Raw genomic sequence first — 13,542 nt, 5'->3', positions numbered from 1 at the left:
CTATGCAATGTTAAAAATCAAGCTGTCTTTAATTTTATAATGCGGTATACGTTTTGTAATGCGGTTTCAAAATAATCTGAAAGAGAACTCATAAAAAGAACTATGTTAAAAGAAAAAAGGGAAACAAATAATACTATCGAAATTTTGCAGTCGCTTTAGAGTCGACTCGCGGTTGAAAAATTTGCTAATTCATGAATTATTTTCCTCATTTTTTAACATAAAAACGAAACCAATTTCACTTCAGCTAAATAATCGCTGTGGATTTTGCTCTGCTAAAATGACCTGTTAATACTTTGATAACGGAAAATATTTATACGGATACATTAGATATATTACCATAGTACATTAAACACGTTTTTAATTTCTTTCCATCAAATAATGGAAAGAGAAATAACAGAGTTCATCAGAAAAAAAAATGTGTACATACTTTAACGAAAGAAAATCCCTTACTGTTAATCCTTACTGTGTTAGTATCGAATTTAATTACAAGTTAATACTACATAACGTAGGTTATGTTAGGCTTAATTCAATCTTCTTGTACCTGTACCTGCACTTGTACAGTTATCAAAATCAAAGTGTCAGAGCGGTGGTTGTTAGCGGTCAGAAGCATAGCACAACGGTGAGCAGTTGCTTAAATAACGTTGACCAGTGTGTCTGTGGTGACAGTGGCTCACGCAGCTGTGATATCTTGAAAGACCTCCAACTCTACAGATTTTCTGCGCTTCCTTCAACTCCCCCTCCAAGGTCATTTTGAATCACTATCATACGTCACATGTTACAGTCATGAGAGTAGCGATATGTCTTACTAAATACTGTAAGCCATAATTCAACTTCGAAACCTATACCTAGATACTATTTGCTGAAGTACGTATACAATTTTCTGGCGGACCCTGCATTTAATAACGCCTTCCCTTTGAATTGATTCTTCAAAAATGACTCAAAAGTAAATAAAAAGTCCTAGGAATTACTGCTTTTAGGACTTGCTGAATAATCATTTGTTTCATCTTTCCTTCGGCTAATCTTTGGAATATGGTAACAGGTAGTTTGGCGACATTTTGGTAAGGCGATAAAGGTTACTAGCTAGGACTTTAGCAGTGTACATGGATAAAGCCAAGAGTGTGCGCAATGCCATTTTTGTGCAATTCTGGGATGTTTTTTTAAGTGAAAATAGGTCGACGTGTACATGGATACCGTGTATGTGCAATTCTAAAAAACGCGACAAGCAGTGGGAGATTCTGCACTTTCTCCCAATTTCGCACTTAATCTTCGTCATGATTAAGCACTTTTGTTCCATAAAAGTTCTAGCATAAGCGTAATTCGGCTAGCAGATTGTCGAAAAAAAAGGTTGAGTTAAAAAAAAAATGCCTTTTCTTCGTGAAAACAAAATGGCGTCCAGAAAAAAAAAAAAAAACTAGCAGGTTGCTGCAGCAGGGTTGGTCGCCAAATTTTCGCCAAAAGTCGCCAAGTTACCATAATCCGAAGATTAACCCTTTCCTTCTTTAATCATTGTGTGCTTACCTAATGAAATGCAAGAAAAGTCATACCTGATACGATTGCCATTGATCCTTTAGAGATTGCATCTTTTTTTCTATTGAACTCTTCTTCTCAGGGTACGACTTTGCAACACTAAAAGATTTTTAGGATTAATACCCAATTAAATAAAACTTGAATGTTTGAAGAAAAGATATTTCATGTCTTACTTTTCTGAAAGAATAAGTGCTTGCTTGACTCTTTCCTCACCTGGTGCAAGTTCTCTTTCAATTGCCTGGTAATTACATGTAATATATAATAAATAGGTAAAATACATGCAAAAAAAGTAAATAAATGAAAGAAACTTCGTAGCTTGGATAGTTCCATAAGTTGCGAGCTTTTGTAAAGTGTTAATATCTTACTTCTTGCTTTCTACGTAATGTAGCGAAACTTGTGACATCTTTCGCACCGACTTCAATTTCTGCTTTAGATCTTTCGCTTAGCCAAGCATTCGCTTCGTCGCACATGCGATGAGCAAGGAGGACACTAGTTTAAATATTATTAGTATGAGAAACTATACATAAATAACAAAGATGAGAAATTTTACATAATTATACATAAATAAATTAGTGTGAGAAATTATACATAAATATAATTGAAAGTCAAAGATAATAATTATACGAAAGTGGTACTGCATCTATTAGTCGAACGTGAGTATAACTCACAATATGCAGCGACCTTAACCAATTGCCTAGTGATCAGGGGCCTGAAAGTGATCATCAAACAAGGACAAAAATCAGTTAAATCAGTTGCTTGTAATCTTTAAAAAAAAAAAATCTTAATGTATTCACCTTGTGAATCCCTTCAGGTTCCTTGCTTTTAAATTCGTCAGTTCATTAAGGTGCTGCCATCTGAAAGATGAAAAAAGTAGAAGTGAGGGAGAAATACACTACTTATTTTCCTTTCATAAAATTATGATGATCTTGGAGTTTTTCATTGTCACCTGCGATTAACGTCCTCAAGCAGAATTTTCACAGTTTGTGCTTGATCAGATTTCTCTGTCTCTAGTGTTTCGGCCAAAGTTTTGAGGTTCTCTATCATAGTTCCATGTGCTGCTATATCAGTCATATATGTCTGAAATAGATTTTTTTTAAAAGTCAGTAATGACCGGCAAGAAATTTGAAATTCTTAACTTACAAACTATTAATAAAAAGTGAGGGACGTGTAAAGAATGAATAAAAGCGAATGTTCAGGTTCTTGATTTTACCAACTAAGTGGTGATCAGTAGCGTGGAGTGTCTGAGATATTACATTGTCTCGAAGACATCCGCTGAACGTTTGAAACAGGATATTATGTAGCAACGATTTCATTTCTTTATAAAGCTATCACATGCATAATTGTTCAAAATTATGTGTTTCATTGCTTCGAATGTTTATTGCTTTTTATTTCTGCATACAAAATTTATTGCGACAGGGATCGAAAAGTCAAGTTGAATAACACATATATCCATATATCTGTAGGTACACTCTGTACAAAAAAAGGGGGTCAGTCTATCTTTTCTACTAGACCGAATGACGAAATGCGACTTGCGTTTTTCATGTCTCGAAAGAATGACTTAACGATGTATATTAGATTTATACATACGATTTTGCTGCTCAAATTATGCGAAAGTGCCAAATTTTGTAAAAATCGTTCAAGTAGTTTTAAAAAAAATTAGCTCTCAAGATTTTAGTTCCTCCATGTTAATTGAAGTTGGTATATATTTAGTAAACAAATCTTTTTTATTATTATTAAACTTACTTGATTCCTTCTTTCACGGTTCGAAATTTAGGTTCAGTTCAAATAAAATCCACAGATATATTCTGCAGATATATATTCTGATCCGCAGATATATTCTGATTTATTAAAATTTGCAGATATATTCTGATTTATTTTTAAAATTTATATTTTTTAGTAATTTTTATAAACTTTTAATTATAACTTATAAAAGTTTTGCAGCCATTTTAAAGTAAACGTATTTCTAAACACACCTGCAAAAAATTAGAGTTTATTTATTAAAAATTTTCTAAGATATACGTTGAAATTTGGCATCTTTGTTTCAAGCAATAATAATGCCAAATGTGAGGCAAAGTTTGGTTTGGTTCGATTTATTTAATTATGGCAAAGCACACTAGGGCTACCTGCCTAAGGGGAGGATTGCCTTCGTGGAGGACTTTCTAAGAGAAGTGGCTCGTATACTTGTTACACATGGGGAAAACCACGAAAACGCCCATGCAGCCAGCTCTTTCGCGAGATTCGAGCCTCGGACGGAACTACCAGTCTTCAAGGGCTTTATCGCTCGGCCGCTGGTGGGCAAATGTGATGTAAAGAAAATTATTTTAAAGAATGAACGATGTACGTTTTCTCCACTCCTGCACGATGAAAGGGAAAGGAAAGCAGGTCACCATAAATTAAAAGTTTCGCCAAGTGTTCTTGACGCAAATTAAAAAAAAGTGTGCCATAATAATTTTTTTAATTTCTCGGTAAGTTTCACAGGAAATTTTACGAAATTTAACATTTAGGCATAATTTGAGTTCTAAAATCGAGATATGGAAAAAAAAATCGGTATGTTATTTCAGAAAAAGTAAGATTTTATGTCAAAATACTTAAGTTAGAACAACAAAGCCTTTTCCGGAGGGAGGAGAGTTTAAAGACATGCAAACAGATTATATTTAATAGTGCATCGCAGCAGTAGAAACTGTCTACATTTTCCGAGCGTCTGGCTTCTTTAACAGCTTCGATTGCAAATGCCTCATATTATTTGTTTCCTTTAAGAATTTTCCTTTAAATTATGCAGCATTTTTCTTACAGAATATATAAAAAGTTTTATCTGTGAATTAGTTGACTCATCACAAAAGAATCACAAAGCTATGCTATATGCTTTGATTTTTAACTTCTACTATTATGTTTGTTTTACAGAAATTTAGGACATTTTAAATCGCTGAAATCGCTTCGGATTTCGCTGAAAATTATTAAATGAGAATGTTGGCAGTTTTCAAAGAAACGCTACGTGCATTTTCTCGAAATGCGAGCACAGGACAACACGTAACGCATGTCTCACGAGCAGTGTTACATTTCGTGACTATGTAACTAAAACATTCGGAAAGAGGAAGAAGAAAACTTACTTGCGTTCACGTTAATTACAAATAAAGAAAAGAGCAGTATTATGCACAAATCAAGCGAAGCCTGTGTGACAGCAAAATCTCATTAATTATGAACAAAAGTTAAAGCGTAAGTTAAAAATTATAAATTCATATCAGGTGTATAAGAAAGACTATAACTTGTTCAAAAGACTGTAAAAAAGCAATAGACATCATAATAGTATTACGAGTGGCTATGCAGAAGCTCAACTCGAATGCAAAGTATCTAATACATGTGTATAATTTCACCAAGGGGAGGGAAGTCAAGGACACTAAGGAAACCAAAGGAACAAATGTTTGAATTAATTTGGAGCTCCTGTAATACTATTTTTAGCTGCTTTAATTTTTAATGCATTCAGACTGTCAAGCACAGTCTGGAAGGTAACAAGGACTTAATTAATGCGATAGAAAATTTTATCCCATTACCTGGAAACATTTCTCAATTTCTTCGTTTTCGAAGTCGTCCTGGTCGATAATACGCTCCTATGGAAAAGGGTAAGGTTTATCATTTCCAATATATCTCTCTTATATTAAAGAAACAAAAACCTGAGAAAAATAACTTACCATTTTTCTTAACCAGTTTTCCATTTCTGCACACCCGTCTTTGAATCGAAAATACATAGTGGAATGCCGCAGACGTTTTCTTCTCTCCTGATCAAAATAAAAAGTGTTTATTTCTTTTACCGGTCAGAAGTTTTAATTAATTCAACGCATTACTAATTTTTACTTTTTAACTGAAAGGAGGCTATTATTGAAAGAATTTTATTTTTTGTTATTCGGCTATTTTTGACAGTACACTTTCAGTTGTTTTACAATTTATTTTGTTAAATTCTTAAACAGCAGCTTCAAAATTCTTTAATAATTGCTGCATCTGAGATTTCGTGCGTAATCTCATGAATAAATGGGGTGATGGTAATAAAAGTTTGACATTATATAAATATATGAAACACTCTGTAATTTAGTTGTTCTTAATTGGTGGTAAATTGGTTTATCCCCTTAATAAGTCGATTAATCTGAAACCAATGACAATAGCTACTTTTTCAATACTTAAAATGTTTACTTTTGGTGGGTATTTTTGCGATTAAAGATTTTTCTTTGTAGATTTTTATAATTTTAAGCAAGGAGATTGAAAATACTAATTAGAATTCTGACTAAAATTTTTTTTCATTCATGGATTTAAATCGAATTTGTGTTCTTTGGAGATGGTATATGGAAAGTTTTCTTATTATAAATTATTATGAATTATTGGTTTAAATATATATATATATATGAATTTTATGAGACTGTTAAATCAAATTACACATGGAAGAAAATTTGGATTGCTTTAAAGCGGTTTTTAGTCTCAGTGAATTTATTAGAACGAAACATGTTTATCGTCAGTCGTTAATCAACTTGGTTTAAGGCTTCAAATTACTTTTTCCTTGACAAGTTCTGCTTGAAGCGTTAAACAAAGGAGATTAATATAATTTTTAATATTTTTCTTGTTTTGGTTTTAATCTGTACCATTTCCCATTTTTTTATAAATTTTCCTCTTTGAAATGATATTTTTCATTTCAATTTGGTATTTTTATTTAATTTGTGTTTCATTTGTTTAATTTGTTACACGATCGGAATAGGTTTAGCTTTCAAATATTTAATGCGACATTTTCTTTTTCATTCCGATTTCCGAGATTTTGATTTATTATATATATATGTATATATAATTAGCCGCAGCTATATTCGCAGGACAGTTGTTGAATGTCGATCAGTGCGACCACCGATATCACGGAACGATAATCTACACTTTCGATAGGCAACGATCCTGCCTCTATCGAATTTCGAAACTTGTTGGTAAGCACTTCTTTTTATTCGAGGCCGTGAATCCTTGAATTATCATTTCAGTATTCACGGATATTGGTACAATTTTTTTTGGTTACAGATGTCCACTTAAAGAGCGACACTTAAAAATTATTTTAAACATTTAATAAAAACTGCATTAAATTTTTCTAATTTGATTTTCATTCTACAGTGCGTTTTCGGTACAGAGAAACAAATTTCAGTCTTTCCCAAAAGATATTTATCATTTAAATGTTAAAAGAATATACTTGTATGCATATGTATAAACTATCCTATTACATCATGTATATGTAACTGTTCATTTATAAGACGATCCTACATTTTGAAAATGTTTCACAGATGTAAAAAAGGAAGAAACGGTCTAGCATTTAAGGTGCCTTTTGTGTATGTGAACTCGGTATTTTTAAGTTATTCTGTAAGAAAGGTAATTAAAGGTTTTAAATACCATACTCCGAGGTGACACTGAACGTGTGTGTGTGTCATTATGGCAAAACCTCGAGGGCTATCTGCCTAATGGGAGGGATGCCTCCGTGGAGAACTTTCTAAGGGAAACTGGCTCGTATACACGTTACGCATGGGCAAAACCATGAAAACACCCATGCAGCCAGCCCGTTCTCGGACCGAACTACCAGTGTTCAGCGACTTTACCGCTCGGCCGCTGGTGGGCTGACACTGAACGAATATGTTTTCTGTCAACTTAAACGTTAAATAATAAGTTATGAATTTTAAACATATTTTTAAAGTGTTAAGCAGCGCATTAAAACGGGTAGTGTCCTTCATGCAATTATTTTAAGAGGAAATCGTTTAATATTCGAGTTATTATATTGATTCAAATACAGACAGATACAATGAATAATACAGAGGTATAGTTTATATAGTGGATGATTCTGTCGTTTTAATTTATCATTTTCTTCTTATTTTATTGCATTTTATCCATGTAGTATGAATAATTTTTATTCCATTTATCATAATGCATTAAAACAAAAACAATTTTTTCAGGATACAATTAAATTTGCTGCTGTTGTCCTATTAGTATTTTATATAGATTATTTACAAACCTGGCACTTGCTCTGAAGCTTGGAAAAATTCTTCTCGACTTGGGTCTGATGACTTCTGATTTGCTGTATTGCTGTCCTTTCATATTCTGAACCACCTGAAATACAAACATTTTGCATCATGCTTTCTGTGGAAGTTTTATAAGGTATTTCTCCCGCCTTCTTAGCGAGCCTTTGTTGTGTAGTGGTCTGCATGCTCAGAGTGTAATTGAGAGGTCTGCGGTTCGATTCCCGGCGAAGGCTTTGCGTATTTTTCATCTTGCCTGCTTCCAAAAAATACCTAACGTCTCTACAGTTTGAAGTTTTCCGTTTAAGTATAAACAATGAAAGCTTATCGAAGCTCTTTGTGAACAACAAAATTTATAAGCCGTCGTGTTCAGAATTATCATCTGACAAAATTGTTAGGCAATTTCTGCATCACTTTTTTGTCGTTAATTTTTATTAGAGTCTTCATATTGCTGCGCATGTCATCTTTATAATATCTCTCTAGAGGAAACAATCAGTCAGTCTAGGATTGTGCAAGTTTTATGAAAAATAACTTTTTGATTATGTTAACAGCACTATATATCTAGACAAGCTGTTTTTTTTTACAATTATTATTTTCTCAAATCAAAAGTAGGGCAGAGCTTTATCGAATAATTTTTATTACAAATTTGTATCATCATATTTTTCAAAAAATTACAAACGATGTATTAAATTGTCATTTTCTTTCCTGGCTGGAAGGTAAATTACACTGGAGTCCAAAAGTTAAGTACGGGATTCTAATTAGCAGTTTTTGAAAGCATAGTTGAATTTGAGTGGTTGAAAATTACCGCGGAGGCAGACGACAGCATGCGAATATAATATGTTATAGCCAATCACAACTGGCATCCGAATATATGCTTAAGTATTCAGTCGTTGAAAACGCCAGCATTCTGAAAGATTTAAGAAGCTTCATTTAAACGCTGATACAAAGTATTTATTATTAACTCCGGTAAAATAAGTTTTGATGATATTCGTGTTTCTATGGCTGAAACAAGACGAATTTTAAATTGTAAGCTCTGGCTTGTTGTCGCATTGAAACAAGGTAGTCAAAAATGTCGCTCCTTTCTTTGACGTTGGTAATTCAGTAACTTCTCAAATGTGAAAACAATTCCAAACAAGTCCAACAATTGTCCGGAATCCTGTGCGTGGCCGGCCAATAGGGTTACCATCTTTCTGAAGATCGGTCCATTGCTATAGTAGCCAAGTGAAATCCACATTCGATTACCACAACTGTTACTCCTTGGTTTCAGCGTCAATAGGTGAGACATCTGCCAGCTCTGTGAGCCGAAGGCTTCACGGGAAGGGATAGTATGCCTGAGTACCAAATGTGTGTGTTCCACTAACAGTTCAATCAAGAAGAGCAAAATTAAAATCGTGTTATCAGCATCTCAGTTGGACTGTCCCGGATTAGAACGAGATTCATGGAATTAGACGCCGAACATTATGCATTCAAAGAAGACAGCGTGGGCTGGAATTCCAATGGTTATCGCACCCGTAACTTTGCAGCAGTTGCCCCTGATTTCCTTCCGTCCTCGTAGAGCCAACATCGTAGCCAGTATCTGAAGAGGAGGATATTTCTCGTATAGAATGGCCGCCGTACTCCCCGACCTTAATCTCATTGAAAATCTGTGGAATGAGCTTGGGCGTGTTGTCTCTTTCCACGTTTACCTCCTTCAACCAGTCTCAGACAGCTGAAACCTGCCAGTCTGGAATGCGCTCAGCGGAGAAAGATGGGCTCTGTTTTCCATTTGCACTGTATGCGCAAGTCTTTGAGATATATGTGGATGCTGCATTTATACTTGTGCGATTCTTTCTTCATCCTCAAAATTTGTGGTTTTTGTTTGACTTAGTTAAGTACAGTGGTTCTGTGAAAAATTCGTCTAATTCCAGAAATCGTGGTAATTCTTGGAAAAATTCGTATATCTGGATTATATTGTCAAACATGGAATTTCTCTTGACGGCCAAAGTAGGAATATTTTAAACCATCTTTTGGACGGTGTTGTCAGTTCATACAGAGTTTTTATCGTCAACCCAGGAACTTTAATTTTCTTGTTGTTATGAATTCTACACATGGTAGCCGTGCGTCGCCATTAGCTAGTCCTGCCGGCGCAGCCATTTCGAATGTTTTGGGATGTCAACAACAACTCAATCTCTGTCAAGAGTGACAGGCTATTATCCCATTCACGTTACCGTCCAATCTTCGCCATAGCCACTATTTTTATTCTGACTATTTTCAAGTTATAGTACTTATTTCTTTGCAAATCATTACCTTTCAAAATCTAGGATAACGTGATTTTGTATATCCGACCTTCGTTTTCTGTATTTATTAGCTCATATATTGCTTAATTCGGAATATATCTATATATACAGTCCAGTCACAGTATTGTGACCACCTGTCAAAACCCAGAATAACCTACTTTCGCAGAGCGGACTGCTTCCAGACGTGCAGGAAGTGAGCCAATTAGGTTCTTGAATGTGTTCACTGGGATGCTGAGCCATGCCGATTCCAGTGCAGTGGCCAGCTGCGCTAGGTTACGCGGTTGAGGATCCATAGCTCGAAAAACCCGATCGAAGTGGTCTCGCATATTCTTGATTGGGTTTAAGTCCTGGGAGTTTGCTGACCAGGGTAGTATGGTAAACTCATTCTGGTGCTCCTCGAGCCACGTACGTACACTGCGAACTGTATGACACTTTTCATTGTCCTGCTGATAGATGTCCCCATTAAGAGGAAAAACAATTCGCACGTAGGAGTGGACATGATCTGCAAGGACAGGTGCATATTTCTGTTGATCCATCGTGCCTTCCACAATGATAAGTGCACCCGAAGAATGCCACGAAAACATTCCCCAGATCATAAAGCTCCCTTCTCCAGCCTCGCCATTACGGCAATTCTTGCAGGGTGTTTGCTTTCCCACCTTTCATGCGGTATACGCCAACGTCCATCTGTCCGATAAAGCATAATACGTTGTTCATAAGAAAAAACCACTTGTCGCCGCTCAGTGGACGTACGTGCAAATTTCAGCCTTCGTCGCCGATGAACTACCAGTCAGCATAGGTACTTTAACCCTTTCCGGCACGCTATCTTTTAAAGTTGGAGTTTCGATAAAAAAAAATTAGGCAGTCTAATTAGGCCTAGAGGAGTACACAAGTAAAATTTTGTGAAGATAGCACCTATCTTTTAATTCTGTGGGTGTGCCTAAAGTGAGCACACTGATTGAATAGAGCTTCGAAAAGAGTGCTGAAACGAGCATTTTTGTCAATGAACTGACCAATGAGATGCGGAGAAACAAAGAATACAGACTCTCAGTTGTCCTAGATTATCGGTGAGCTCGGTCTGGGTACACCTAGGGTTCGCCGTTTGATTTTAGGCAATATTTCAAGGTAAAAATTTAAAACTCATATAGAATAAGGAGATTAGCATACAGTCAAAAAAACAGCATAGAAATTTCTTTTCAAACAATTCCTTTTATACACTAAAAAAAATCTGGAAGACTTCTTTGAAAAATGAGGTTCTTAAAAAACTAAACATGGCTAAAATATATGGACTGGTTTGTGTTGAGCTGCCATCTACTATAAATAAAGAAGGTTCAGAGTCACCTATAAATCCTTTTTCATTCAATTTTTCTGTGCGTACAGAAGGAAATTTTTAGGTATGTCCAGACCAGACACACTGTGTCGCAAAGGGTTAACCAGGCGTCTGCTGCGGAGGCCCATACACATTCAACGTTCGCTGAACGGTCGTTGAGGAGACACTGTTGGTAGCCTATTGGTTCATCTGGGAGACCCGTTGCTCAACGGTTGCACGTCTACTTGCCCGAAGGCATCTCAGCAACAGTCGTTCACTTCTGTCATTTATGGCACTTAGCACACTACATTTGCCACGACTCTGATTTTGGATAGTGCCATTTTGCCATGCACGGTATACTTTTACACTGTAGGATGCGAACAGTTTACAAAATTAGCCCATCTCGAAAATGCTTCCATCCTTGGCCCGAAAGCCAATGATCATATCCTTTTGGAAGTCAGATAAATATCTCAATTTCTGCATTACGCTAACGACTGCAATGTTTTCTGATTCTCTCGGACACCCTTTATATATACTCAATGCAATGTACTGTAACCTGCACGTATCTGATTAATTATTCCATGTTGACGTCGAAAGTAGATGGTGGTCACATTAATCTGACTGGACTGTGTATATAAAAGAGTATTCATCCTGTGTATTACATCAGATTTTTAAGTAACGCTTTTTATGTTAATTATTTTAACTAATTTTTTTAAGAAATTTCTGTGATTTCTGAGTTTATATTCAGTATTAATTAATATGAATTTCATTTGCATAACAATAATCTTTCTTTAATGTTTTACTTTGCAATAGTAATCATAAATATTAAACTGATAATGGGCTATGAATTTCAATTATATATACATATTTGTCTACTTTGGTGGTTCTTTTATCCTTACAATGCTTTGCCAGTTGCGCATGCTTTAAAAATTATTCATTCTTAAATTCTTATTTGATATGCTCTCGCAAATTATTATAAACAGAGAAAAATATCTAATGAAATATTAAATTACTTAATATGGTGATTTTATTTAGTTTAATATTAACACGCTTTTTTACCTTGACTATTGCTGATTTTCAAAGTCATTATTAGAGGAATTATTTTGTAGAGTCATTAGGATTTTTTAGAGGCCAGCAAGATGAAAAATTAGCAAACGCCTTCGCCGGGAATCGAACCACGGACCTCTGAAATACCGGCTCAGTGTGCAGAACCACTACACCACGAAGGACGCTAGGAAAGTGGGAGAAATACCTTATAATTTACGTCAATAATTAATATACGTACCTTTTATGGAAGTGGGCGAGAATTTCTTGTTTAGGTGGGAAGTGATTGAAATTCGAGAGCTACTGCTCTGTAAAGGGAAAAAAAAACCGAGTTATGTACCACAGGTTGATAATAAGAATACAAGAAAGTTATGTCAGATTAATTTGATGTTTGAGTTATGGTACTTTGATATGATCTGACGCAGAACTGCATATCTTCTCAGCTTCTTGGCGTAATCGTTGTATTTCGGAAGCGTATGCTGTTATTTCATCTTCTACTCGTACATGGCGGCGAAGCAAAGCCTAAAAAGCCAAAAAAAAAAAAAAAAAAAAAATGTATTTTTAATGTTCTCATAGTATTTAAAGATTTAAGTATAATAACTGAAGTTATGAAAACGTCTGATGTTGAACTTAAAAAAATTAATATGTAATATTAAACATATTAGTTTAACAAATATGTCAAAAGCTCTTTGAAACCTTTCATAGTAGTGTAAGTCTTCTTCAGAAAGCAACAATTCCTTCTAAAGTAGAAATAATATAACGGGTGGCCATAATTAAACTGACAGTGCTCACAGTGTTCTGTAGCGCGATCTATTTTCGAGAATGACGCCACATTTTGTAGGAAGATTAAACAAGACGGGGGACGAAGGATTCCGCGAAAAAAAATTAGTTCCAAAAGTCACCACTAGGGGAATATTTGGCGCTGTGTAATAGAAAATAGAGTGTTAACAAATGCAAATCGATACGGAAATTACCTTTTATTTTGCATTCAAATGAGGTTCAATGTGGGTGCCGTTGTTGTGGACCACATATTGCATTCTGTGCACAGTATGCACAACAGCAGAAAGTAACATGTCTGCAGGAATCTCCCATACAGTCCGTAATGTGTTATCCTTCAACGTAGCCAGGTCCTGGAGCACTCCTTGATAGACCTTGGACTTAAGGTAACCCCATACCCAGAAGTCGCATGGGGTAAGATCAGGCGACTGAGGTGGCCATGCAGTTGCGAAGTAGCGGCTAATGACTCATTCTGTTGTGAATTTCTGTCGTAGCATCTGTTGCACCCGTGCAACAAATGAAAATGATTTCCCCCAAGCATTGTCTTTGCTGAAGTGCCGGAATGACAAAGCTGTTCAACATGTAGCGATAT

The 13,542-nt window shown here is 35.3% G+C and overlaps 1 protein-coding gene across 2 annotated transcripts in view; it reads right to left on the bottom strand.

Moving 5' to 3' along the window:
• Positions 1-13,542, bottom strand: part of LOC118181398 (spectrin beta chain, non-erythrocytic 1-like) — a 239,244-nt gene that overhangs the window by 147,281 nt on the left and 78,421 nt on the right. For both annotated transcript variants that reach the window (XM_085809705.1, XM_085809706.1), the window contains exons 16-25: positions 12,579-12,695; positions 12,415-12,481; positions 7,544-7,638; positions 5,214-5,300; positions 5,076-5,132; positions 2,474-2,604; positions 2,322-2,381; positions 1,893-2,016; positions 1,701-1,765; positions 1,545-1,626 (exon numbers count right to left, since the gene is read on the bottom strand). In XM_085809705.1, coding sequence (XP_085665831.1) covers positions 1,545-1,626; positions 1,701-1,765; positions 1,893-2,016; positions 2,322-2,381; positions 2,474-2,604; positions 5,076-5,132; positions 5,214-5,300; positions 7,544-7,638; positions 12,415-12,481; positions 12,579-12,695 — 885 coding nt within the window. The remainder of the gene's footprint in view (positions 1-1,544; positions 1,627-1,700; positions 1,766-1,892; positions 2,017-2,321; positions 2,382-2,473; positions 2,605-5,075; positions 5,133-5,213; positions 5,301-7,543; positions 7,639-12,414; positions 12,482-12,578; positions 12,696-13,542) is intronic.

Source organism: Stegodyphus dumicola, chromosome X2 (genome assembly GCF_044657685.1).
Source record: "Stegodyphus dumicola isolate Sdum_Otavi_A_Nest chromosome X2, ASM4465768v1".
Lineage (NCBI taxonomy): Eukaryota > Metazoa > Arthropoda > Arachnida > Araneae > Eresidae > Stegodyphus > Stegodyphus dumicola.
The sequence above is the reverse complement of the archived record's forward strand: the minus strand, read 5'-3'. Positions and strand labels throughout refer to the sequence as shown.